Source organism: Sorex fumeus, unplaced genomic scaffold (assembly GCF_029834395.1).
Source record: "Sorex fumeus unplaced genomic scaffold, SorFum_2.1 ptg000264l, whole genome shotgun sequence".
Lineage (NCBI taxonomy): Eukaryota > Metazoa > Chordata > Mammalia > Eulipotyphla > Soricidae > Sorex > Sorex fumeus.
In genome coordinates this window covers 8,113,847-8,139,818 of record NW_026606321.1, presented here as the reverse complement: position 1 = coordinate 8,139,818, position 25,972 = coordinate 8,113,847, and the positions used below count along the sequence as shown (strand labels likewise).

The 25,972-nt window shown below is 54.2% G+C and overlaps 1 protein-coding gene across 2 annotated transcripts; it reads left to right on the top strand.

Annotated features, from left to right (window-relative positions):
- The first annotated feature begins 389 nt into the window (after window positions 1-389).
- On the top strand, window positions 390-11,061 carry SRD5A1 (steroid 5 alpha-reductase 1). 2 transcript variants are annotated; one of them, XM_056109078.1, is made up of 5 exons: window positions 390-749; window positions 5,029-5,195; window positions 8,376-8,477; window positions 9,734-9,884; window positions 10,085-11,061. In XM_056109078.1, exons 1-5 carry the CDS (start codon window positions 427-429, stop codon window positions 10,149-10,151), a joined length of 810 nt encoding a protein of 269 aa, XP_055965053.1. In that variant the 5' UTR covers window positions 390-426; the 3' UTR covers window positions 10,152-11,061. The 2 variants fall into 2 exon arrangements, with proteins under 2 accessions (XP_055965053.1, XP_055965054.1); XM_056109079.1 differs by lacking the exon at window positions 8,376-8,477 and having other exon boundaries at window positions 394-749.
- Window positions 11,062-25,972: the final 14,911 nt, after the last annotated feature.

The following is a 25,972-nucleotide window of genomic DNA, read 5'->3' as shown; positions in this document are numbered from 1 at the left end:
AGGCTGCGCGTGCGCGGAGAGGCGAGGGGCGTGCCCGTTCGCAGACGCGCCCCGGGCCTGCCAGCCCCGCCCACTCCTGTTGGCCCAGCCCGGCTGGGCCGACCCCACGGTGGTGGCCCCGCCCCATCATGCTGGCCCCGCCCCGTGGGGGCGTCTCCCTCCCGACTGGCCCCGCCCCCAGCGATAGCTCCGCCTCCATCAAGCTCTCCTCGGACCCTTATGGCCCCGCCCCTCATCTGGCCCCGCCCCATCTGGCTTTCCCTGGGCCCGGCTGGCCACGCCCCTCCCTGTTGGCCCCGCCCCGGCGCCCGGCGCGCCCGCCGACCCGCCCCGGCTGCGCGCGGAGATGCGGGTGCGTTCAGCCGGTCCGGGCTCGCAGGTGCCCGCGGTGACCGCGCCTCCCGCCCCCGTGCCCGGCTGCCCTATATGTGGGCCGCCCGGGCATGGGGCGGTCCCCGGAGGGCAGCGATGGAGCCGGAGGAGCGGCGCGCGCTGGGCCTGCTGGCCGCCCTGATGGCCGCGCTGGGCTGCCTGTGCTTCGCGCTGCTGCGGACCCTGGGGAGTCCTACCTACGGGCGCCACGGGTCACGCCGGGGCCCCTGGGTGCTGCCCGCGCGCCCCGCCTGGGCCCTGCAGGAGCTGCCGTCGCTGCTCGTGCCGCTTGCCTGCGCCTGCGCCCACGCCGGCCACCTGCACCGCTGGCCCAACCGCCTGCTCCTGGCCATGTTCGTCCTGCACTACGTGCACCGGTAACGGCCGAATCCCCCACTGCTGCCGGGGGTCCCTGCCCCTGCCGCCGGGATCGGGTCCCTGCCCTGCAGCCCGGTGTCCCCCGCACTGCCGCCTGAGGTCCCCGCACCTGCCGCCCGGGGTCCCCGCACCTGCCGCCCGGGGTCCCCCGCACCTGCCGCCAGGGGTCCCTACCCTGCCGCCGGATCGGGTCCCTGCCTTGCTGCCTGAGGTCCCCGCACCTGCCGCCCGGGGTCCCCGCACCTGCCGCCAGGGGTCCCTACCCTGCCGCCGGGATCGGGTCCCTGCCCTGCTGCCTGGGGTCCCTCGCACCTGCCGCCGGTGTCCCCCGCACCTGCCGCCCGGTGTCCCCCGCACTGCCGCCTGAGGTCCCCGCACCTGCCGCCGGTGTCCCCCGCACCTGCCGCCAGGGGTCCCTACCCTGCCGCCGGGATCGGGTCCCTGCCCTGCTGCCTGGGGTCCCTCGCACCTGCCGCCGGGGTCCCCCGCACTGCCGCCGGGGTCCCTTCCCTGCCTCCGGGTCCGTACTGCCACCGGGGGTCCCCCGCACTTGCCCCCCGGGATCCCCTGCCCTGCCTCCAGTCCCACACTGCCACCAGGGTCCCTGCGCCTGCCTCCAGGGTCCCTGCCCCTGCTGTCGGGGTCCCTGCTCTTCCTGCCTGGGGTCCCCGCACTTGCCTCTGTAGTCCCTGCTCCCGCCACTGGGAGTCCCTTCCCCTGTGGCCCGGGGTCCCATGCCCCTCTGCCGCTAGGGTTATTGCCCCTAGCACCCTAGCACCCGCCAAGTGTGTGTGTACCCCTCTGCCATCTAGTTCCAGCCTGAATCGTGTGTGTGTGGGGGGGGGGGGGGATGCATTCTTTGGAACTGCTGGGCTGGTTGTTTCTGAAGCGGCAAATGTTACCGGACACTCCCCTGTGCAATTGGGGACAGTTAACTTTCCCCACTAGGAAAGATAAGCTTTTTCCATCCTGCAGTTTATTTATTCAAGGGTTATTTGACCCAAGTCTGCATTCTTGGAAGTAAGCCAAGGAGCATCCAGTGCTCTGCATGGGTTCCAGATCCATGGCCCAAACCCAGGGGAAAGGCAGCCCCTGGCAGGTGGGCAGGAGAAGCCTGGGGGGGCTCTGGTTGCAGGGTTTGAGGGGCAGTTATCTGCAGAGCAGGGGGGAGGTCTGGCACCCATGACAGCGCCCCCTGGAGGCTGGAGTCGTGGGGCAGCCTGGGGAGGAAGAGAAGGGAGCATGTGTTTGCTGGGGGGTTTGCCAGGGAGTTCAACCCCATACTCCTGTTCCTGACTGTCCAGCAAACCTTCTTGGGCACCCACTTAGAGGCCTGTCTCTGGTTTCATGGCACTTCACAGCTCCCCTTTCAGATGTCCAAGTTGCCTGTTTTGTATTTTGTTTGTTTGTTTATTTATTTATTTTGTTGTTTTTGCTTTTTGGGTCACACCCGGCGATGCACAGGGGTTACTTCTGCCTCTGCACTCAGGAATCACTCCTGGTGGTGCTCAGGAGATTCTATGGGATGCTGGGAATCGAACCCAAGTAGCCCTACCCGCTGTGCTATATCGCTCCAGCCCCAGATGTCCACATTGCTTGTGGACAAACTAACAGAATCTTGGGGTGGGGTGAGGGTGCTCCCAAGCACCCCAGGGCCAGGCCTGGTGAGGCCTTGCTGACCTGGAAGGCTGCTGCTGAGGTCTGCCGCCTGCCCGTCAACCCAGGTGTAGCTGCGCCACCCCTGCCTCCTGGTCATGCCCAGCCCTGAGGCAGTTTCCAGGTCACACAGGGACCAAGGCCCTGGGGTCTATGAGGTCTGTCCTCAGCCAGGGGCACCAGCTCTATTCCACCCCGCAGATGCTGCCCAGAGCATCCCACGGCGCCTGGCCAGGGTCCTGGCCATGCGGGTTCAGGCACCTCGGCTCCAGGTACAGTGTCCACCTCCTGCAGAGACCCACGGGGGCACCGGGCACCCACACCCTCCCAGGGGTGGGTGGCAGGAGTGAGGGGCTGTACCGGGGGTTCCCATGGCCGCGTGGAGGGGGAGGGCACCCACGGGGTCCACGCGTCTGACCGGGGCAGGGCGGGTGGGCAGGTCCTGGTCCTGGGCGCTTGTTGCAGCTCGGGAGGCAGTCAGGATCTCTGCGTGTCCCGTCACCGAGAAGGTGCCTAGCGAATAGGCCGATGGCGGTGGTGTTGGAGTTCTGGGTTCCAACCCAATGCTGCCCCATGTACTGGCGCTAGAGAGCAGTGCGGCCCCCGCCCACGCTTGAGTGCCAGTGACTGGGTGGGTGCCAGGCATGGGGAGGGTGCGGCCGCCCCGGGTTTGGCCCAGAGGAGAGCGGGCAGGAGGCGCCCTGGCCAGAGGCTGACACTTGCCTGCTTTGGTTCCCCAGCCATGCCTGTGTCTCTGGGGAGATTGCAGGGACCCGCTCTGGTGAGCAGGACCGAAGCAGGGGCGAGGGCTAAGAAAAGAGCCAGATGTCAGAGAGAAGGGGCAGCGTCTCCCGCACATGGCACTCATCACTTAGGACCAGTGACCTTCAGCGGGAGAACATTCTCGGGTCAGGGCCCAAGTGTCTTCATCTACCTGCGTTAGACTTTTCACTCTGAGGGTCTCAGTTGTGGGATGAGAACCCCTCCCCTGCGCTCTCTCTGGGAGATCCATCCTGCAGGGAGCAGAGATGCACAGTACTAGCACCCAGCCCGCACACAGTACCAGCACCCATCCTGCGGTGTTCTGCCTTTAAAGGGCTCACACACTGCCTGGCAGTCCAGCTCCTGACCCATCTGTCCCAGCAGGAGGTGGTGGCAGCTGTGACACCTGAGATGAGCCAATGCCCCAGAGCTGACTTCCTCCCACCACAGGGCCCTTCAGCCCCTGCCCCGGCACACACGGGAGAGCACACACACAGCACACACAGTATATACAGAGCACACACAGCACACATAGCACACACACAACACGCACAGAACATACACAGCACACACAGAGCACACGCATGGCACACAGCACACAACACAGCATACACACACAGCACACACAACACACACAGCACAAGGGAGAGCACACAGCACACACGCACAGCACACACAGTATATACAGAGCACACATAGCACACACAGCATACACAGAACACACAGCACATACACAGCACATACAGCACACAACACAGCATACACACACAGAACACATGGCACACACACACAGCACACACCCCACACACAGTACACAACACAGCTCACACACAGTATACACAGCACACACACAGCACACACAGCACCCGCTCAGTTGTGGAATGGAAGCCCCTGTGTGGTCCCAGGGCTCAGAGGGGCTACACTTCCCCCCATTCCTGTCATCCTGGGCTGGGGCAGTCACTGACCCTGTGTCCTGGCAGATAGCTGGGCCCTGGACAGAGGCCAAGAGCCCCCAGCCCCGTTCCAGGAAAAGCCTTTGCTGCGGGCCATGGGGAGACCCGGCAGGTTCTGGGGGTCCCGCGCACATGCCATTGCCGGCAGAGACCCCGCTGTGGAGCCCAGCCTCCCACCACCGCCCTCACCTGTTCCCCAGAGGCTGGAGATACGAGACGTGATCCCCCATATTGTGGGTGCCGAGCCACTGGGTGTGCTCGGCCCAGCTCCTCTCTGGGGGTCTTCGTGAGCCCCCATAGTCACTCCCCTGCTCGGGTCACATGCAGACTCCAAACGCTTTCTCAGCTCCCACCTGTAAGGAGCATTCTGGAGACCCCTGCCCTGGACAACCCCCTGCACCCCACCCCCCAGCTGCCCCAGCAAGGGTGTACGGGGCTGCCTGCTGATGCCAAGGAGCCCACAGACGTTGGCGCCACGCCCCTGCCCGCCCCATAGACACGTTTCTAGGCCGGTGCCCTCAGGCCGGGTCTGGCTCCTGGCCCCAGCCTTCGGGAGAAGCCGCACGCAGGGTCAGCAATCCCCAAGCCCTTGAGAGCCAGCCCCCCTCTCCCCCCCGGAGCCTTTTGTGGGCTGCAGGGCCTATTTGTGGGGGCGGGGGAACACCGGTGCTTCCCACACTGCCTGGTGGATGCAGAGTGTGGGTTCGGGGGAGGGTCACGTAGCCGGTCCCCCTCACCCCTGCTCCCTGGAGCAGGAGTCTCAGAGGGGAGAGAGGATGAGGACAGGCGGGCCCCGACATTTGCTCCTGACTTGCTGAACCCGCTTTGTCCCTGAAGGTCTGGCACCCTCTGGAACCGCTTTGTGCAAGCCTCGGGCTTGCTGAGTCTGCCTCTGCTTCTTCACCAGATCCCTGATCTTCCCGCTGCTAATCCGAGGAGGCAAGCCCACCCCGCTCGAAATCTTCCTGGGGGCCACGGTGTTCTGCACCATTAACGGCTACCTGCAGGGCAGGTACCTGAGTGCGTACGCTGTGTACCCCGACTCCTGGCTGACTGACCCCCGCTTCCTCCTGGGTGAGTAACCTGAGCGCATCAAGTCCTGTTCCAGAAGCTTCCAGGGGGAACGGCCAACTCTCGGTGAACGCAGGCAGCACCACAGAGCCTGTGCTGTTCCCGGGGTGGCGTGCCCAGGGGCAGGTGGCCGGGCCCCTTGAAGCAGGACTTGCCCACGCAGGCCCCAGGCACAGGCCCAGAGCGAACCCTCAGGTAGCAACAGGGGGTCGAGAAACAGGGTGAGACCTGGGCAGGCACTGGTATCCATCCGGCTTCCTCTGGTTGGTTCCAGCATGTGGGCAGAGGCCAGAGCAGCGGCTCCCCCGCCAGGGCCCCGGCTCCAGCCCGGGTCCACAGCAGCCTTGCAGAGTGAGTTCAGAGATGGCATCACTGGGATGGATCGTGCCGATTCCTGCACACGTCTCATAAATGAAAACATACTTTCACTATAACATTGCGAGTTCTGCATACACACACACGTGCATGCACACACACACACACCAAACCCAGAAGCATTAACCTTCATTGCAGCATGGTTCACAGCAGCCAGAATCAGAAAAGGCCCCAAGACTAGGTAGCTGGGTAAAGAAACCCCGGTACGTCTATGCACTGGGGCGCTCGCACAGCAGCTGGGAAGGGGACCTCATGGCTCATACATGGATGGACATGGAGAGGATTGTGCTGATGAAATCAGAGGAGGACGGACTCAGAATGACTGCACTCAGTCACAGGGTAGTAAAAGTCAAATAGGTCTGTGAATAATACCCAGGGCAGGAAGCTCGCCACCAAGGGGAGGGGCATGGAGTGCAGTTACAACAGAGAAGGTGACAGCGATAGTTGGGAATGATCACTCTGGACGAGAACTGGGTGCTGAAAGGAGGCAAAGAGATATGCATGTTACCCCTGTAACAGTATTGCAAACCACAGAGCCTAAAAGGGGACGGGGGGGGGGGGGGAGAGAGGGACACAGAGAGTGAGAGACAGAGGAACAGAGTGGGAGAGGGACCCAGAGAGGGACACAGAGAGTGGGACAGAGGGAGAGAGAGGGAGAGGGAGACCGGGGACACTGTGGGGGGAAAACACAGAAGGACGCACCGGTGAAGAGGATGTGTGTTGGAAACTGTATGACGGAAACTCAAGCATGAACAACTTGTAGCTGTGTATCTCACAATGGTTCAAAAAAAAAAAACATTACCCATCAGAGAAACACTCTGCAGACCTGTTCAGAAGCCTGGCTGCTTTGTGCTCCAGCTATCCAGAAGGTTCTCCCACACAGTTAAGGAGTCCAGGGCTGCCCCTGCAGGCATCCAGCCTCCCAGGCTCCTTGGTCAGTGCCTGCGGCGTGAGAGGGGCTGCTGCTTTCCCAGGGCTCGAAACGGACCCTGCCAGGAGCGACGGAGGAAGCATCTGGAAAACACCCCCTTGCTGTGGGCTTCCCTGCTCCAAGAAGCCTGAAGGCTCGAGTCAGGAGATGTGCCAGCGGCCTGCACTGTGAGCAGGCATTTCCATTGCCGTGCTCTGAACCCCGAGACTCTCCTGGGGGGTCCCGTGAGCCATTCTTCAGACACAGGAGCCCTCTGGGTTGGGCATTTGTAAAACCCTCCGAGCCGTGCCCTGAGCTCTTCCCACACCAGCGTTGGCTTACACAAAGCTCTCTCTGGCCTTTTTCCTTTCCATTTGTAGTTGCCGGAAGGGGCCAGGGTCAGTCTCTCGGCGATGAAGACCCAACTTGCCATGTTGGTGGGAAGTGGGGGAAGGGAGCTGAAGGGTCACCTAAGACAGGCTGGACGAATGGAGCGACGTCAGCTGGGAGCAAGGAGGCACCTGCCATGGGGAGGGAGAGCTCTCTTCCTTCCTTCCTTCCTTCTTTCCTTCCTTCCTTCCTTCCTTCCTTCCTTCCTTTCTTCCTTCCTTCCGTCCTTGGAGAGCTGGTCCATCCATCCATAGAGGGCTGGTCCATCTGTCCACAGAGGACTATCCACGGAGGGCTGGTCCATCCATCCTTGGAGAGCTGGTCCATCCATCCTTGGAGAGCTGGTCTATCCGTCTTTGGAGACCTGGTCCTTCTTTCCTTCCTTCCTTCCTTCCTTCCATCCATCCATCCTTGGATAGCTGGTCCATCTGTTCATGGAGGGCTGGTCCATCCTTCCTTGGAGAGCTGGTCTATGCATCCTTGGAGAGCTGGTACTTCCTTCCTTCCTTCCTTCCTTCCTTCCTTCCTTCCTTCCTTCTTTCCTTCCTTCTTTTTATTAAATCACTGTGAGGTTCACAGTTACAAACTCGTTCATGATCCAGTGTTATACAGTGTTCGAACACCCATCCATTCACCAGTATACAATTCCCACCACCAATATCCCATTTCCCTCCCACCATCTCCCACCCCCAGTCCGTCTCTATTTTCTTATTCTTGTTCTCTCTGTCTCTTTGTCTGTCTCTCCCCCCGACCCCGGTTTTGGGTATTATGGTTTGCAGCACTGTTACTGAAAGGTTATTGGGTATATGCCTTTCCCTCCTTTCAGCACTCAGTTCTAATCCAGAGCGATTATTTCCAACTCTCATCATATCAGTTCCTTCTTTGTCCTAACTGCCATCTCCCCGCCACTTATGGTGAGCGTCCAACTGTGGTCCAGTCATTCTGGTGAGGAGAATTTCCAACAACAGAAGAGGGAGGGCCTGAGTCTAGGGACCTCGACTCCCTGAGGGGCCCTAATATAGTTTATCCTGATAGCATCTATCAGGATTTCACCTCTGTCCCCTGCTCACAGAGAGCTGGTCCATCCGTCCTTGGAGAGCTGGTCCATCCGTCCTTGGAGAGCTGGTCTATTCATCCACGGAGGGCTGGTCCGTTCTTCCTTGGAGGGTTGGTCCATCTGTCCTTGCAGAGCTGGTCCATCCATCCAGGAGCACTGCTTGTGCCTCTAGTGCTGGGCATGTGGTCTCATGGCCAGCTCACCGTCCCTTAGAGCAGATCTGTGCCCGAGTCCTGATCCCTTCCTGAGACCGTGTGCAGTGTCTGAGTGGACCACGTAGCTGGAGGGTCATCAGACAGCAGATCTGAGCACACGGGTGGCTGTACCCCCTCTGTTCCCAGACGGGGCACTGGCCATGGCTGAGAGGGCCGGCAGCAGGGTGGGACATCAGCCCCGAGTGCACCCGCTATTGACCAGCTTCCAGAAACGTTCATCTGTGCTTGTCCTCTAGGATCTGCCCTGTGGCTCGCAGGCCTGCTGATAAATGTCCACTCGGACCATATCCTGAGGAATCTCCGGAAACCGGGGGACACAGGCTACCGGATCCCACATGGTGGGTGCTGGGCAGGGGCCTCCCTGGGGCTGGGGCTGTGGCATCTTGCTTGTTTTACTTCTGCCTGGAGTGTTTAGTGGACACGAGCTGCTGGCGTTGCCCGCGGCGGCCTCGCTGCCCCTCCTGTTAAAGGGGCTGCCCGGGGCCAGGGGCTTGCGTGGCAGAAAGGCAGCCGAGAGAAGAGGAGAGGACTCTCCGCTCCTCCCTCTGCAGACAGAACTCAGGGCTAATTCGGGGGGGTGGGGGGGGAGCTCTTTGACAGTGAGGAGTGTGGGCATCAGGACCAGAAGGTGCTCGGTCACTTTGTGCAGGGCAGTGACCACATCTGTGCCCTGTGGCTGGCGGTAAAGCCTCAAGATTCGGGTTAGTGTCCGGGTGGGCCTGGCTGGACCTGCCCCCGCACTGAGGCCCATCCCCCGCCATGGAAGGAGCCACGCCTGGCTGCATACATGGTGCATGGGGGTAGAGCAGCAGCTTCTGGCCGGAGAGCCCAGCACCAAAAGGGAAGAACCTGGAGGTTCCCGGGGAAGGTAGGGTCCTGGGGGAGTCAGGCGCGGCCGAACTGGACCCTGAGGCCGCAGAGCAGTGGGCTTGTGCCCTGGCCTGTAGTTTCCCGCACACCACTCCCCTTCCCGCCTCCCCTCTGGGTGTGCAGTGAATCCCCATCACTCCTTCTGTCTTGGCTCTCGCTTCTGCTCCGGCCTCCGTGCCAGGTGTGGCCCGGGCAGCCTGTGACATGGCGCCAAGCCCTGGGGACCTGGCGGCTGAGTGATGCTGGCACAGCCCAGCCCTGGCATCCTGGAGAGGAACCCCCTGAGCCAGGCCTTCGGGGTACCCCCCGGGGCTGGACAGAGCTGCCCAGGGAGTTGGGCGGGGTGGGGGGTCAGGAGGGTGGCTGGGACAGCCCCTGCTCAGTGAGCCACTGGCCTCCTCCTTCCCCCCCACCCACCGCGGGTTCCTGGTGGCCCTGCCAGTCTGCTGCACCCGTGGTGAGGTGGCACACTCAGTATGGCCAGGCAGTAATGGCTGGGGCTGGCCGCACCTCTGCTCTGCTCTGCTCTGCCAGCCTCACGCCTGCCCTGCCCTGCTCTGTGTGGCTGGCCTCAACGCTGTCCTACCCTGTGTGGCCGGCCTCTGCCTTGCCCTGCTCTGCCCTGCCCTGCTTTGCTCAGCCTGCTTCAGCCCTTCCGTGCCCTGCCCTGCCCTGTTCCGTTCTGCTTTGCTCCGCCAACCTCAGCCCTGCTCTTTCCTTGCAGGAGGCCTTTTTGAGCTTGTCAGTGCGGCCAACTTCTTCGGGGAGCTGACGGAATGGGCTGGCTACGCGCTGGCCAGCTGGTCCCTGGAGGGCAGCGCCTTTGCCTTCTTCTCCTTCTGCTTCCTGTTTCCCAGGGCCGAGCAGCACCACCGGTGAGTGGGGGCCCTTCCCACGGGCCCACGTGTTTCTGGGGGCCTGCCCTGAGGTGCCCACTATCACCCACTGTCACTGGGCCAGTCCAGAGGGACCCGTGAATCCAGGAACCCCCCCTCACACCCCTTCCCCCTGTTGTCAGGAGCCCCCGGGCCTGGCCAAGCCCTGCCTTGCCTCAGGTGCTCTTTTCCTGCCTCAGGTGGTACCTGGAGAAATTTGAAGACTACCCGAAGTCGAGGAAGATCTTAATTCCCTTCCTGCTGTGAGCCTGCAGTCAGGCCGACAGACTCGACAGACTCGACAGACTCGCCACCCGCTGCCCCCTCTGCCGGGCCCGCCCCCACCTGGTCCCCGTGTGCCCAGGACAGAGCCATGGGCCGGCGTCCTTCCCGCAGACTGGTGCCGGGGAGGGGTGTGCCCACTGCCCCGTGGGGCCCGGTCAGCTCTGCAAGTCCAGGCTGCTCAGGGCCAGAGCAGAGGACGCAGGGTGGGGACAGGAGCCACACGCCCCCACCCCCAGCTGTCACCAGCAGGGAGCACTGGCCTCCACCACCATCTCAGGTCCCAGCGCTTCTTCCTTTGGTTCTGCCTCTGGAGACACACCGTAACTTTCCACGCTTGTCCATACAGCAGGTCGGAGCCGTGAGGTGGCCTCTGCCTGCAGCTGGCCCTGGTGCTCCCTCAGTGTCCCCCTATGCACCGTGTAGACCCTCCTCCTCCCACCCTCACCAGGCTGGCATTGACCTGGGAAGAAAGGGCGGAGGGGATGAACCGGGGTCTTGGGTTTTGAAACATTGAAAGGAGAGAAATTCTTGGCTGGGAGACCTCAGCCCCCCTGCCCGGCTCCCCCGTGAGCAGAGGCAGAACCACGGGCAGCCTGGGACGGGTGGCCTTAGAACCTTCCAGAACAGGCCTGCACTGGGATGCCTGGTGCCCGCCAAGGACCGGTGCGGGTGTGACCCTGTGAGTGACGGGGCCCCCATGGTCCTGCAGCAGTGACAGCCCCGACTCCTTGGGGACATCTCCGAGCTGAGCGGAACCAGGTGGACCCGGCTGCCAGGCCGGCAGGAAGCCCGTGCCCTGGGAACATGGTAAAGGTGGGTCATTCACAGCTGTGTCCTCTGGTGCTGTCCCGGGCCTCGGGGGTCACCCCACGGCTGAGACCAATAAAGTCCGTTTCCAGAGGCCTCTGTGTGTGCATCTCTGTCTCCGCTGTGGTCCCCCAAGGCATGGCAGGAGTGCATGGCCACACCATAAGATGGTGGCCACGCCGCCCCCTCCCACAGTGCTGACTGTCCACATGGTGCCAGCCTTGCCCCCACCCCCACGGTGTCCCCCTCTGGGCTCCTGCACCACACATACATCTCTGTCCAGGTGTTTTAAAACGTTTTGCACATGGGGCTGGTGCGGCCAGGCGGGGCTCCGGAGTGAGCCTGGCTGAGCCATGGCCATGGCGGCACCCAAGGCCAAGACCCGGCCCCTCACCCGTCTCTCCAGCTCCTCAGCGAAGTTCGGGAGAACGTGTGGAGCCAGGCCCCGGGTGAGTGGCCTGCAGCTGCCCCAGCGCCAGCACTCGCTCATCTGTGCGGATCCCGTCTTTCCTGGAGGTGGTCTGGGAACAGCGTCTGTTCTCGGGGGTAGACCTAGAGCGAGGGGCGCGGAGTGCCTCTCCCCCAGAGGAGCAGAGCAGCTCTGGCCATGTGCATTTTGCTGGGGAGGTGGCCTGGTGTGCGGCCCTAAGCTCCATAGACAGTGGTCAGGTCGGCGGGAGGCTTTGCTTCTACTTGGGGGTCGCAGCTGGCAGCGCTCGCGGTTCCCTGCTGGCCCTTGTCCAGGGATCACTCCTGCCATGCCTGGGGGGACCACACGTGCTGCCGGGGACCACCCGGGGTCAGCTGAGAGCAAGGAAGGGGCTCTCGCTGCTCTGCCTCACCCTGGCCCCTGGGGGGATTTTTTTAAGGGGCCGTACCTGGCTGAGCTCTGTACAGGTAGCCAGCAGTGCAGGGCCCTGGGGGCAGCGGGCACCTCAACCCCAGGTGCTGCTGCTGGCTATGACATAGGACCTGACCCGTGCCAGACTTGGGTGGCACGTACCGCCCACCCCTAGGGAGCTGCTTCTGAAAATTGTGACATTATGCCCCTGAAACAACAGGAAACAACAAGGCTGTCATCTGAGGACAATAAATCTAGGACTTAGCCAACAAGAGTCTGATTGATGAGGCTGACAGAAAATCAAGGCCACCCTAGAGTACACCATGAAAGCATGGGAGCTGGAGACAGATGAGCCGGGGCTCAGATCCAGGCCTTGTGCAACCGCACAGCCCCGCCTTGGCTCAGGTGCTCTCCACAAAACCTGCTCCAGGCTCTGCCCTTCCAAGACCCCAGAAAGGCATTGTCCAGGGGCCAGGAAGGCCAGAGGGAAGCAGGTTTATCAATCTTGTTTATTTTCTCAAAGGCAGAGTGACCGGGACAGGGATGCCAAGCTGCTCTTGGGCCCTGTAGCACCATGTGTGCTCTGAGGTCCCAGCAAGTCAGCACTGAGCCTGCCAGAGCCCCATGGGCCAGGCAGGGGCCGCACAGCAGTGCCCAGGGCCTGCTGGCGAGGCAAAGTGAAAATGGGATTTTATCACTAGGGAAGGGGGAAAAGATGTGGAGGCAGGAATGACGCTCAGCAGAGACAGCCAGGTGGCACCTGGGCAGACAGTTCCAAGGGGGGCTTCCAGTTGCACCATCAGTGTTCGGGGCTGGAGCAGCCCAGTGGCCCGGGAGCCCAAGGGTGAAGTGAGAGCTCAGCTGTCACATGGCCGTGGACGGACACCAGGTCCCAGTACAAGAAGACTGGGTTTCAGTGCTGGGGTCAGGCCTGCATTAGAGCAGAGCATCAAGGGCAGGCTGGTGGCCGACCCCCTGGTCTGTGTTTACACCAAGAAATGCATGGACAGGCACAGGAAGGGCCCTCACTCAACTCAGAGAGGAGACGGTGTTTTCTCCATCGGGCCAAAGAACAGGCAAAGGTCACTGTTGAGGCCCAATGAAAGAGAAGCAAGGGGGGCTTCTCTTCTGCATTAGGAGGGTCTGCAGGGAGGAGTGAGTGGGGGCAGGGAATGGGACAGCAGGGGGGAGAAGCAGGAAAGAGGGCAGCAGGGGTCACAGGGGAGAAGGGGAAAGAAAGCAGCAGGGGGAGCAGGGGAGAGCAGGAGAGAAGGCAGCAGGGTGGAGTAGGGGAGAGCAGGAGAGAAGGCAGCAGGGTGGAGTAGGGGAGAGCAGGAGAGAAGGCAGCAGAGAGAGAAGGGGAGAGGGAGTAGGGGAGAGCAGGGGAGAAGACAGAAAGGGGAAGTAGGAGAGAGCCAGAGAGAAGGCTGCAGGGGGGGGGGGGTAGGGGAGAGCAGGAAAAAGGGTAGTAGAGGGAGTAGAGGAGAGAAGGCAGCAGGGGGGAGTAGGGAAGAGCAGGAGAGAAGGCAGCAGGGGGAGTAGAGGAGGACAGGAGAGAAGACAGCAATGGAGAACGGGGAGAGCAACAGAGAAGGCAGCAGGGGGGAGTAAGGGAGAGCAGGAGAGAAGGCAGTTGTGGTTGCAGGGGAGAGCAGGAGAGAAGGCAGCAGGGTGGAGTGGGGGAGAGCAGGAGAAAAGGCAGCAGAGATGCTCTGGCAGGGTCCAGAGAGGTCCTGGGAGGTGATTTCTGTGCTGGCGCAGACAGGAGTTGTGGTAAGGAGCCAAATTCGGGATGGTATGATCTGAGTTAGGGAAGTGAGGAGCAGAGAGGAGAAAGCAGAGGGCATGGGGGAGGTGGGGGTAGGGGGTGAAGGGTGCTGACCGGTTCCTTCAGATGAGCCCTGCGCCCCAGGAGAAGAGTGTCAACATACGCTGTCCTTGGATGAGGCCATAGGGAGACTTTATTAGTTTCAATTTCCTTCGTGATGGTAGGTTTGTTCAGGCATTCCAAGTCTTCTTGGTTCAGCCTCGGGAGGCTATAGGAATCCAGGAATTTATCTATTTCCTCGAGGTTTTCTTGTTTCGTGGCAAAAAGCTTCTCAAAGTAATCTCTCAGGATCCCTTGATATTTTGTAGTTTCTGTTGTGATGTCCCCCTTTTCGTTTCTGATTTGGTTTACTAGGGTTTTCTCTCTCCCGTTTTTTTTTTGGTGAGTCTTGCTAGAGGTGTATCAGTCTTGTTTATTTTCTCAAAGAACCAGCTCCTGGTTTCATTTATCTTTCGAATTGTTTTATTTTGGGTTTCCATCTCATTAATTTCTGCTCTGGTTTTATTATTTCCTTCCTCCTGCCCAGGTTGGGCTCCTTTTGTTGGTCATTCTCCAAGCTCTTGAGCTGTGAAGTTAGATTGTTTATGTGGGCTCACTCTTCCTTCCTGAGGAATACTTGTAGAGCTATAAACTTTCCTCTTAATACAGCTTTTGCTGTATTGTGTCCTCATTTTCACTCGTTTCCAGGACTCTTTTGATTTCCTCTTTGATTTCCTTTCTAAGCCACTCATTATTTAGTAGTGAGCTATCTAATTTCCAGGTGTTTGATTTAATTTTCTGTTTGTGTGTGTGATTTCCTTCTATTTTCAACATATCATGGTCTGAGAAGATCGTTGGTACAACATCTTCTTAATTTTATGGAGATACGTTCTGTTGCCTAGCATGTGGTCTATCTTGGAGAATGTCCCATGCACACTTGAGAAGAATGTGTATTCAATTTTTTGAGGATGAAGTGCTCTGTATGTATTTACTAAGCCCTTTTCTTCCATTTCTTCCCTCAGATAAAGTATGTCCTTGCTAAGTTTGAGTCTGGTTGACCTATCGAGAAATGAAAAAGTGGTGTTGAAATCTCCCACTAGTGTTGCTATTGATGTCTTTCTTCAAGTCTAAGAGTAGCTGTCTTAAGTACTTTGTTGGTCCCTCATTAGGTGCATATACATTTAGGAGTGTAAGTTCTTCCTGCTGTACAGATCCCTTTATCAATAAGAAATGACCTTCATGGTCTCTTGTGGCCTTCTTCAGTCTGAAATCAATGTGGTCTGATACCAGAATGGTCACCCAGCTTTTTTTATGTGAGTTGTTTGCCTGTAGTACTGTTTTCCAGCCTTTGACTTTGAGTCTGTGTTTGCTCTGACTGTTCAGATGTGTTTCTTGCAGACAGCAGGATGTTGGGTTCAATTTTCTGATCCATCCTGTCACTCTGTGTCTTTTAATTGGTGTGTTTAGTAATGACATCTATACCTGTATGTTCATTGCAGCACTGTTCACAATAGCCAAAGTCTGGAAACAACCTGAGTGCCCGAGAACAGACGACTGGTTAAAGAAACTTTGGTACATCTACACAATGGAATACTATGCATCTGTTAGGAGAGATGAAATCATGAAGTTTGTTTATAAGTGGATAGACATGGAGAGTATCATGCTAAGTGAAATAAGTCAGAAAGAGAGGGACAGACATAGAAGGACTGCACTCATTTGTGGATATAAAATAACATGACATGAGGCTGACACCCAAGGACAGTAGACACAAGGGCCAGGAAGATTGCTCCATAGATGGAAGCCTGCTTCATGAGTTGGGAGAGAAGACAGCTGAAATAGAGAAGGGCTCACTAAGAAAATGATGGTTGGAGGGATCGTTCAGGATGGGAGATGTGTGCTGAAAATAGATAAAGGACCAAACGTGATGGCCTCTCAGTATCTATATTGCAAACCATAATGCCCAAAAGTAGAGAGAGAGTGTGGGGGAAATTTCCTGCCATGGAGGCAGGGGGAGGGTGGGAAGGGGGGGTATACTGGGGATATTGGTGGTGGGGAATGTGCACTGGTGAAGGGGTGGGTGTTTGATCATTGTGTGATTGTAATTCAAACATGAAAGCTTGTGACTGTATCTCATGGTGATTCAATAAAATAAAAAATAAATAAATAAAAAGAAAGAAAAGGAAAGGTCATGGAAGTCGTTCACTTTCCCACTCATGAGAACCAGCAAGGCCAGCTGGGAACTACACCAGTATCTCTCTCTCCCTCCTCCCCTCACACCTTCCTTTCAGCTTTTTGTCTCCTTTCTAGTTGGCTGGGTAACACAGGCTTAGGAAAAGTCAGCATTTATATTGTCAAACCAGTCAGGGCGAGTTCCATCCTGAGCACAGAGCCAGGAGTCAGTCTGAGCACTGCTGTAGTAACTGTAGCACTGTCCTCCCGTTGTTCATCGATTTGTTCGAGCGGGCCCAGTAATGTCTCCATTGTGAAAATTGTTGTTACTGTGTTTGGCATATCGAATACGTCACAGGTAGCTTGCCAGGCTTTGCCGTGCGGGCGAGATACTCTCGGGAGCTTACCAGGCTCTCCGAGAGGGGCAGAAGAATTGAACCGGCTTGGCTGGGCTGGCCGCGCGCAAGGCAAACACCCTTCCACTGTGCTTCTAGGCATTGAAAAAAATTATAGATTGAGATTTTCTACTGGGGCTGAATTGACTGATGAGAGTAACTGTAACTTTGATCTCCAGAAACCTGGCAAAATGTATCCAATGGTAAATGTATCTAAAGGAAACTGTATCTAAATGTATCTAATGGTAAATGTATCTAAACATATCTAGTGATAAATGTTTCTAAATGTATCTAATGGTAAATGTATCTAATAGTAAAGAAAATGGAAACATTTGTTTTTCTCTCATCTTGTTCCTTTTAGTGTTTTTGTCCCCAATACTTTATGGCAATGTCTAATTTGCACAAATGCCAGAAATTCTGGCTAAACTTTGTCCGGAATGTGAAGATGATGATATTTTAGAACTTAATGATTAACCTCACCTGTAGGGGGAGGGACAGTTTGCAGTGGCCAGTTGGTTCCCAGAACTGCCCCTGGCAACAGAGCCCTGAGGACTGAATAATCCACCTCAGGTGTTGCAGACGGGTGCAGATGTGGGTACAGTTTCCCTTAAAAAAAAAACCTGACATCTGTCATAATATTTTTTTCAACATATTCTTTAGCTCAGGGTCCATAATTTACAATGGTTTCCATCATGGAGTTTCTGGTACACAGTGTCCCAACGCCAACCCACACCCTGTCCCCAGCAGCATCCCACGTTTGTTCCTCAGCCTCCCCCACTGGCCCATTTCTAGATTTGATTACTGCAGCCGGACCTCGTGGCTTAGGTGCAGACACACCTCACCCCTACCCACACCCCTGCACCTCTTACAGCTCATCTGCCTCTTCCTCCTCCCTGCCTCATTTCTCTCCTTCCCTGGGATTCTCATTTCTACAATCTTGGGCAAGGGTTTCCCCACCTTTGAGAGCTTATATTCTGGCGGGAAGGTGTAATGGTAATGGGATTGGTGTTTGAGTATTAAATGTAATTAAATATTGTGAACTAGTAAAGTAAAGGCCCTCCCGTTGATCGTCGATTTGCTCGAGCGGGCCCAGTAACGTCTCCATTGGATACTTTGTTGTTACTGTGTCTGGCATATCGAATACATCACGGGGAGCTTGCCAGGCTCTGCCGTGCGGGCGAGATACTCTCGGTGGCTTGCCGGGCTCTCCGAGAGGAATTGTGAACTACTTTATAAAATAAAAAATTAAATAAAAATTTAAAATTGACATTAAAAAAAAGATCTTATATTCCTCTGTAATACCCAGGTAAGTAAAATCACCTGGTAGTTGTCCTCCTTCTTACTTACTTCCCCTAACGTGATGCTCCATCCAAATTGCTGTGAACTGCATGAGTCATCCTTCCTGCAGCTGCACTCCACTATGTGTGCATATAGCATGCCTCCCTTATCTCCACCATGTGGATGGGAATCAACCGGATTGAATCCGCATCCTAGCCATTGTACTAAATGCTGCAATGAACAATCATATGCGTATATTTTGAATATTTTGATATGATATTTTGTCTGGAAGGAAGATACCAAGAAGTGGAATTTCTGCATTGTATGGCAGAGTCTCCTGCCCCCACGCCTGGCTGTCCTCACCGGGGCCCCCTGGCGGGGGGGGGGCGGGTTGAGTTTCCCTCCCTACCCCGAGCAGAGCCCCAGCAGCCAAAGACCTCCAGAACCAGCCACAGCTATGCTGAGACCACTCTCCACACGTCCGGACAAGCCTCATGCATGAAGGAACCGGCAGAGGAACCCAGGCATGCGGGTCCTGGGGCTGAGATCTCCAAGCCTGCTCGGATCGGGACTGGGCCTTCTCCACCCAGATCCCCCATCTTCCAGTAGGTAGGCGTTACACCCACCAGCTGCCGCCGGCGCCAGGTGGTCCCATCAATGGCCAAGACTCAGAGACTATAAAACCCAGCTCCCGGAAGTGCAACATCTTATTATCTCATTTTTACTTTGGAGAACCTGGCAGGCTACTGAAAGTATCCTGCCCGCACGGCAGAGTCTGGCAAACTTCCCGTGTCATACTCAATATACCAAATACCAGTGACAATGATAGGGCTCATTCTCCTAGCCTCGAAAGAGCATTGAATATTATGGTTCTTTTAAAATCTCAGGGCTAGGAAGAAGGAGACGTTACTGGTGCCTGCTCGAGGAAATTGACGAACAACAGGATGATGGTGATCATGATCATGATGGCAGCTCTATGTTTACTTCTCTGAGAACTCTCCACACTGTATCCCATGGGTTTTATTTGGGAATGATAAATGGGAATCATTGGGAATACCAGAGGATATTCTTTTTTTTTTTAATTTATTTATTTATTTATTGAATCACCATGGGAAAGATTACAAAGCTTTCAGGTTTAGGTCTCAGTCATGCAAATATCAAGCACATTTCCCTTTACCAAAACTTATTTTTTACCATGAAGAACCCCAATAAAACCCCACCCCCCACCCCTCCCAGTCCCTGTGGGGCAGATGAATTCTAGTTAACACTCTATCTGCTTTGATTAGATTCATTGTTTCAATAAAAGATTCACCACTATTATTTAGAGTTTACCCCCCCCCCCGAATCAGACATGCTGACAAAGCATTGTGAAGTGATTTGCTTTCTACAGCTGGGTTCAAGAATTATATGTTGGTTTTGGATTTCTGCTATTTTACTTATTGACCCTGGAAGTATTTCTACTGAAAGTCAGATAGTTAAGAAACTGGTTTCTGTGCTCTGGAGTCGTGGCCGTGCTGGAGAGCCGCTAGTGGGGGGCAACTGGTGGCCTCGGTAGGGCGTGAAGGGCCGACCGAAACGCCCCCCTTCCCATGAGGTTTTAGTCGCCCCCAGTCCCCCGGCTCATACCTGCTGTCCACAAGGCTCCCATGCGGCCGCCATCTTTCTTTCCAGAGAGGAGAAGGCGACTGGGGCAACACCCTTTCCCCTCTGGACAGACCTGATGGCCTGGATTAACGCATAGTCCGTTCACTTTTCTGCTCCAAGCTGCCGGGTTCTGCATTAAGTCCTTGTGCTTCTGGGGCCGTGGCCATGCTGGAGAGCCGCTCGCGGGGGGCAACTGGTGACCTCGGTAGGGCGTGAAGGACGGACCACCAGAGGATATTCTTACCAGCAGGGGATGAGTTTCTTTTTCACCACATCCCCAGCAATACAGATTATTTCCTGTTCTTCTTTCTATTTTTTCTTTTTTGGTATGTGTCTACATTCTTCTTGTTGTGAATAGCGTTAAAACCAAATTTTGGCTGAGCTTCCATATATCAAAAGGCTTCTGTGGCAGAGACAGTTCAAGTCACAGAGCACAGGCACAGAATGCTTCAAGGCCTGACTTCCAATCTCCAGCACCTTGGCCTCTGAGCACTGAGAAGTGAATCCCGATGGCCACATGAATCTCGGGGACTAAGTAACACTGCATTGATAGGCCTGAACACCAAGCTATGTACATAGTGGGAGTGTCCGTTGGCCCCCTGACCTCTGCTGCAGATTGTCCTAATTGCTACAGGTTGTCCTAATGCTCTTCACAAGAAGGAGAATTTAGCGTACCTTCTATGTGGCTCAGGGGTCTGAAAATAAACAAAGGACTTTGGAACATGAGATAAAATTCTCAACCATCAAATGGCTGTATAGGTAGGTTGGTCTCCAGACACGTTAATGATTTCGCTAGTTGAGATCAGTTGGCTTCTGCGTTAAAGCCCATCCAAATCGTGTGTTACTACTGGAGTATCAGTACTAGAGTTTGGAGATGTTGCGGCCACAATTTTTAACTGGGTAGTATAGCTGGAGTTAAATTTTTCACTGGGCGACAGCTTTGGGGTGTGAGCATGACTGCTAGGGCTCCCGGAAGTACAGGCAGGTCGGAGAAGTAGTCCATCCTCACTCTGAGAAAGCCTGGAGATTATAGTCACAGGGACCTGAGTTTCTGGCAGGTTAATTTCTCTGGGAGGCATGGTCCCAAGACTATGAGGTCTGACTGGAGGCATGGCAGTAGCTTTGGAGTGTGAGAGCAAGTGGCTATCAGAGCTCTGTTTGGGTGGGTGCTGGCCAGCCCAGCCTCTGGAGTGCTCTGGATATCTCAGCCAGGAACAGGTTTTCCAATAGATTTTCCAGCTAGTTGATCTCTTTCGAGATTTATGTATGAGTCTCTGGAGCAAGGCTGGCAGGTGAGCTTACATGGTGGTGAAGGTGGTCTGTTGGAGAGACCGGCAAGCTACCAAGAGTATCCCGCCCACATGGCAGAGCCTAGCAATCTCCCCGTGCTGTCTTCGACATGCCAAAAACAGTAACAACAAGTCTCACAATGGAGACATTATGGTGCCCGCTCAAGCAAATCGATGAACAACAGGAGGAGAGTGCTACAGTGGTATGTGTCCACCACACTGGTGTGAGATGATATCTTCTTGTTGTGTTGTTTTGGATTTTCCTGATCATGAGTGATGAATACTTTTTCGTATGCCTATCTACCGCTGTTTTCTTCGGAGAAGTGTTTATTCATTTTCTTTCCCCAATTTGACAGGGTTTTTGAATTTTTTGTTGTTTTTTTGTGAGTGCTTTATATATCTTAGATACTAATCCTTTATTTACACACAGAAGCTCCACCCTACCGGCACCAGATAAATACCTCATTGGCAGACCTCCACTACCTCCACTACCTCCACTATCCAGCTGCCACCATGCTCCAGGCGGCTTTCTGGCCACATCATAAGACACTACTGGGCCTGCTCGAGCAAATCGACGATCAACGGGAGGGCCTTTACCTTTACCTTTACCTTTTTACCGCACCATATTTGATGGGGTTCAAATATGGCTTGAACCATGGGAACACCCACAAGGGCGATTAGAGACCACCCTAAAAGTCTCTATCCCTCTTGGAGAGCCTGGCAAGATACTGAGAGTATCCCGCCCACACAGCAGAGTCTGGCAAGCTACCCATGGCATATTCAATATGCCAAAACCAGTAAATACAATGGGTCTCATTCCCCTGACCCTGAAAGAGCCACCAATATGGCAGCATTAAGAAGGATGAGGAAGGAGGGGGTGATAAAATCTCAAGGCTGAACTAAGCTACCAAAACAAAGAAGGACAAAAATGACTGTCTGTACTTCCAATGCATGTACGCTGGCATCCGATGCATCCATCAAGGACCTGATGGTGCAAGCACGAAAGATCAAGTACGACATCATTGGTCTGACCAAGACAAGAAGACATCAATCACATCACACCATTTTTGACACTGGAGAAGAACTGTTCTTTGGAACATGCGACAAAAGAGGCGTCAGTGGTGTGGGTATCCTTGTCAACATGAACTTGGCCATGAGCATTGATTCATTCAAATGCCTAACAACCTGAATCCGATGATTACACTTGAATAGATGTGGCTCACTGCCGGCAGTTTCTATCTTCGTTGTCTACGCAGCAACATCCTATTATGATTTAGAAGAAATTGAGAAGTTCTACATGGAGCTGGAGAAGTTCTATAAAGAAAACTGTGGGAAGCCAAGAGCCCTCTCATAGACCCTGGCCATGGTTCCCATGTTAGGAACTTCTTGGGACAGACATTGGTGACAGTCTCCCAGGGCTTCCTGACCTCAGCGGATGCCTGATCTATAGCCACATACATCAGACTGACAGCTATGTTATCTGGCCTTATCTATAGTGACCTCCAGGATGCATCTACTGCCATAAGACCCTTTGATATACAAATGTAAAGCTCAGGATCCATCTACTGCCATAAGACCCTTTGATGTACAAATGTTTACCTTGAATGCTAGGTAAAGCTCTTGTTGCTGACCTTGCCATGTATGGTTATATTGCTTCTGCTCGTGAACCCTATATAAACAGCCTGTAGCCCTCAATGAAGTTCTATCCCTTTTTCTATTTCTAAACTGCACTCTGTCTCTTGTGTCTTGTGTTCATTCGGTTGGTCCCTCCTTGCACCAACGGATCAATCCCTAGGGCCACCTCTGCGGGCCGGAGAGTGGTAAAGTGGGGCCCCCCACAACCACACCTTCTACAAGATCATTGTTGGTGATTTTAATGCCAAGATAGGACCGAGGAGATCAGTTCCACATAGGGACCCACGGCCTAGAATGGAACAAACAGGGTGAGAGACTATCTGAGTTCATCATGTCGACCAAGACCATCCATGGTAATTCACAGTTCCAGAAGGCCAAATCTAAACGTTGGACATGGGAGTCTCCCGATGGACGGTTCCACAATGAAATTGACCACATCATATTCAATCGACAGTCTTGCCTGACCCATGTCACTGTTGTCCCAAAATTCCAAATGGGATCGGTCTATTGTCTCCTTCTTGCAAAATTCTACTTCATGGAGTGGGGAGAAAGGGTTGCAAAGTTTAAGAAGAGAACTCCCAGAATGACCACCAACTGGGAGCTCTTTGGCACTACTGCGGCAACATGGGAAGCTGCCGTCATTGACAACATTGATGAAGAATATGATCGGCTGGTTCAGCACCTCCATGATTGTGCGAGAAATGCCAAGAGAGAAATAGCTACAAAAAGACGCCTGTCTTTGAAGACTGTTGAGCTCATTCACCAACGTGGCTTGGTGCAAGCCTCAGGCAACCGCAAGCAAACATCCGAGCTTGCAAAGCATGCAGAGAAGCGATAAAGGAAGACCTCAAAGAGAGAAGAACAGCAGTGCTGGCAGATGCTGAAGAAGCCGGAAAAAGCATTTGCAACTCCTGCCTGTCCTTCGCCAACTACAAACCAAGATGACTGCCCTCTGACATCCTGATGGATCTATCAAATCTTTCAGAAGGGCAATGGAGAAGATTATCCATGACTTCTACTTGTATCTCTTTGATAGCCACGTCCACCTGCCCACATACCAAATTCTGCAGGATGGATATGCCATTTCCAAAGTTTTCCCTTCCGAAATCTAACACGCCATTTCATCAGTAAAGAAGTGAACAGCACTTGGCCCAGACAAGGTCAGACCCGAACACCTGAAAAACCTGTCATCAGTACTCATCAATACACTGGCTCGGCTCTTCACATGCTACCTGTCTGAATGCAAGGTTCTGTCCCAGTGGAAAACCAGCAGGACTATACTACTGTACAAGAAGGGAGACATCCACGACATTAGCAACTATCGCCCAATCTGCCTGTTGTCTGTCGTTTACAAGCTGTTCACTTGAGTCATCCTGAATAGGATTAGCAGAACACTGAATGAAAGACAACCATGCGAGCAAGCTGGGTTCCAAAAAGGATTCAGCATGATCGACCATATCCACATGATAACCAAGATCATTGAGGTTTCTCGGGAGTTCAAGATGCCACTCTGCCTAACATTCATTGATTTAAAGAAGATCTTTGATTCTGTTGAGACTGAAGTGGTCATCGAAGTCCTAGCCAAACAGGCCATTCAAACTCAATACATCAGGATCCTCTGTGAGCCGTATTATGGATTCACTACCAGGATATCACCATTCTACAAGGAAGTGATCATCCATGTCAAGAGAGGGGTTCTGCAGGGTGATACCATTTCACCGAAACTCTTCAGTGCCACCTTCAAGAATGTCATGTGATGACTAGAATGGGAAGGCACGGGAGTGAAGATAGACAGTCGGCAACTACAACACCTCTGCTTTGCTGATGACATCATTCTAATAACACCAAACATTAGCCAAGTGGCAGAAATGCTGGCCAACTTTGACTGTGAGTATGGAAAGATCAGACTACAGCTGAATCTCATGAAGACAATATTTATGAGAAACGGTCTTGTTCCTGACGTTCCATTCACTCTCAATGAAAGGAACACCTCCAAATGCAACAGTTATGTGTACCTACGTCAAAAAGTCAATACAATGAATGACCTGGCACCTGAGTTGCGCAGGAGGAAGAGAGCAGCTTGGAACGTCTTTAAGAGCATCAAAGAAATAGATAAGAGGATGAAGAACCTCTGGCTCCGGGCACATCTCCTCGATGCCACTGTTCTTCCTGCATTAACATACGCCTCAGAGACCTGGGCCCTACGAAAGCTGGATGAGAATGCTATTCGGGTCTCCCAAAGAGGAATAAAAAGAGCTATGCTTGGAGTATCACACTTCACTCAAGTGAGAGAAAGAATCTGGATCAAGAATCAGGGACGCTGTCTCATTTGCCAAGGTGTCGAAAATCAGATGGGCTGGACACATAATGCGATTTCGAGACAACCGCTGGACTAGAGCCATTCCTGACTGGATTCCACGGGATGTCAAAAGATCGAGTGGTTGCCCACCTACAAGGTGGTCAGATTTCTTCGTCAAGACCCTGAACAATTGGTTTGAGGTTCTTCGTGTTCCTAGAGTGAGCAGATGCCATTGGGCTACACTAGCAAGTGACAGGGATGAATGGAGACGTTACTGGCGCCTACTCAAGTAAATTGATGAGTAATGGGATGTCAAGTGATCAAGTGAATCCTTTATCTGATGATTGTTGAGTGGAAATATTTTCTCCCATTCTGTCACCTTGTTTGAATTGTTTACTATGTGTTAGTAATGATTTCAGAACTCTGTCTAGACTCTGTTGTTCAGTGGAGATTGTCTCCTGAAAAAAAAATGCCCACAGGGGTCATTTGAATGTAATCTAAAGCTGCACATTTAGGAAATCTGAATAATTGCACCGGTTCATCACATACCACTTTGGGTCTATAGTGAATCAAATCAACGAAGGGGACATCTTCAAACACTGTGGAGAAGAAGTGAACAGGAACTTCCTCAAAGAAAAATACAAATGGCCAAAGGGTCCATGAAAAAAATGCTTCACATTGCTAATTATCTGAGATATGCAAAGTAAAAGCAGCAGTGAGATATCACCTCATGCCACAGGAACTTTCTAGCATCAGAAGGAGTGAGAACAACCAGTGCTTGGCACGGAAGCAGGGAGAAGGGGGCTCTTCTTCACTGTCATTGGGAATGCCGACTGGTCCAGCCTCTTTGGAAAGCAATGTGGACTTTCTTAAAAACAAACAAACAAACAAAAAAACCAACTAGAAATTGAACTTCCATATGACCCAGCATTACCATTCCTGGGAGTATACCCTAGGGGCCCAAAAACACACAGCAGAGAAGTCATCTGCTCTTCTGTGTTCATTGAACACTTCACAACGGCCAGAATCTGCGAACAGTCTGAATGCCTCACAACAGACAAATGGGTAAAGAAACTCTGGTACATCTACACAATGGAATATGACACAGTCACCAGAGGGGGGAGAGAGAGAGAGAGGAGAGAGAGAGAGAGAGAGAGAGAGAGAGAGAGAGAGAGAGAGAGAGAGAGAAGAAGAGTCACTGGGCAGGGGTGGTGGGAGGGAAAATGGGGACACTGATGGTGTCAGGAAATGTGCGCTGGTGAAGGGATGGGTGATGGAACATTCTATGATTGAAACCTAATCATGAACAACTTTGTAACTGTGCATCTCATGGTGATTCAATTAAACAACAATAACCTAATTTGTAAACCTTAAAACCAAACAATAAATCAAGTGAACACAGCCTGTCTGTGGGCTCAGCTGGTTGGGGCACATGCTTTGCATTGGGGAGCTCTGGGTTCAGTTCCTGAAGAAATGTGGTCCCTCAGCATCACCAGTATTGACCCCTGAGCATCCATCTTGGAGTAGGCCCCCAGCATCACACAGCTTTCCCCTGAAACGAAAAACAAAAGATTCAGGTGAGAAAGGCCAGGGGCCAGAGAGACAGTCCAGGGGCTGGGGAGCTTGCTTTGCACATGGC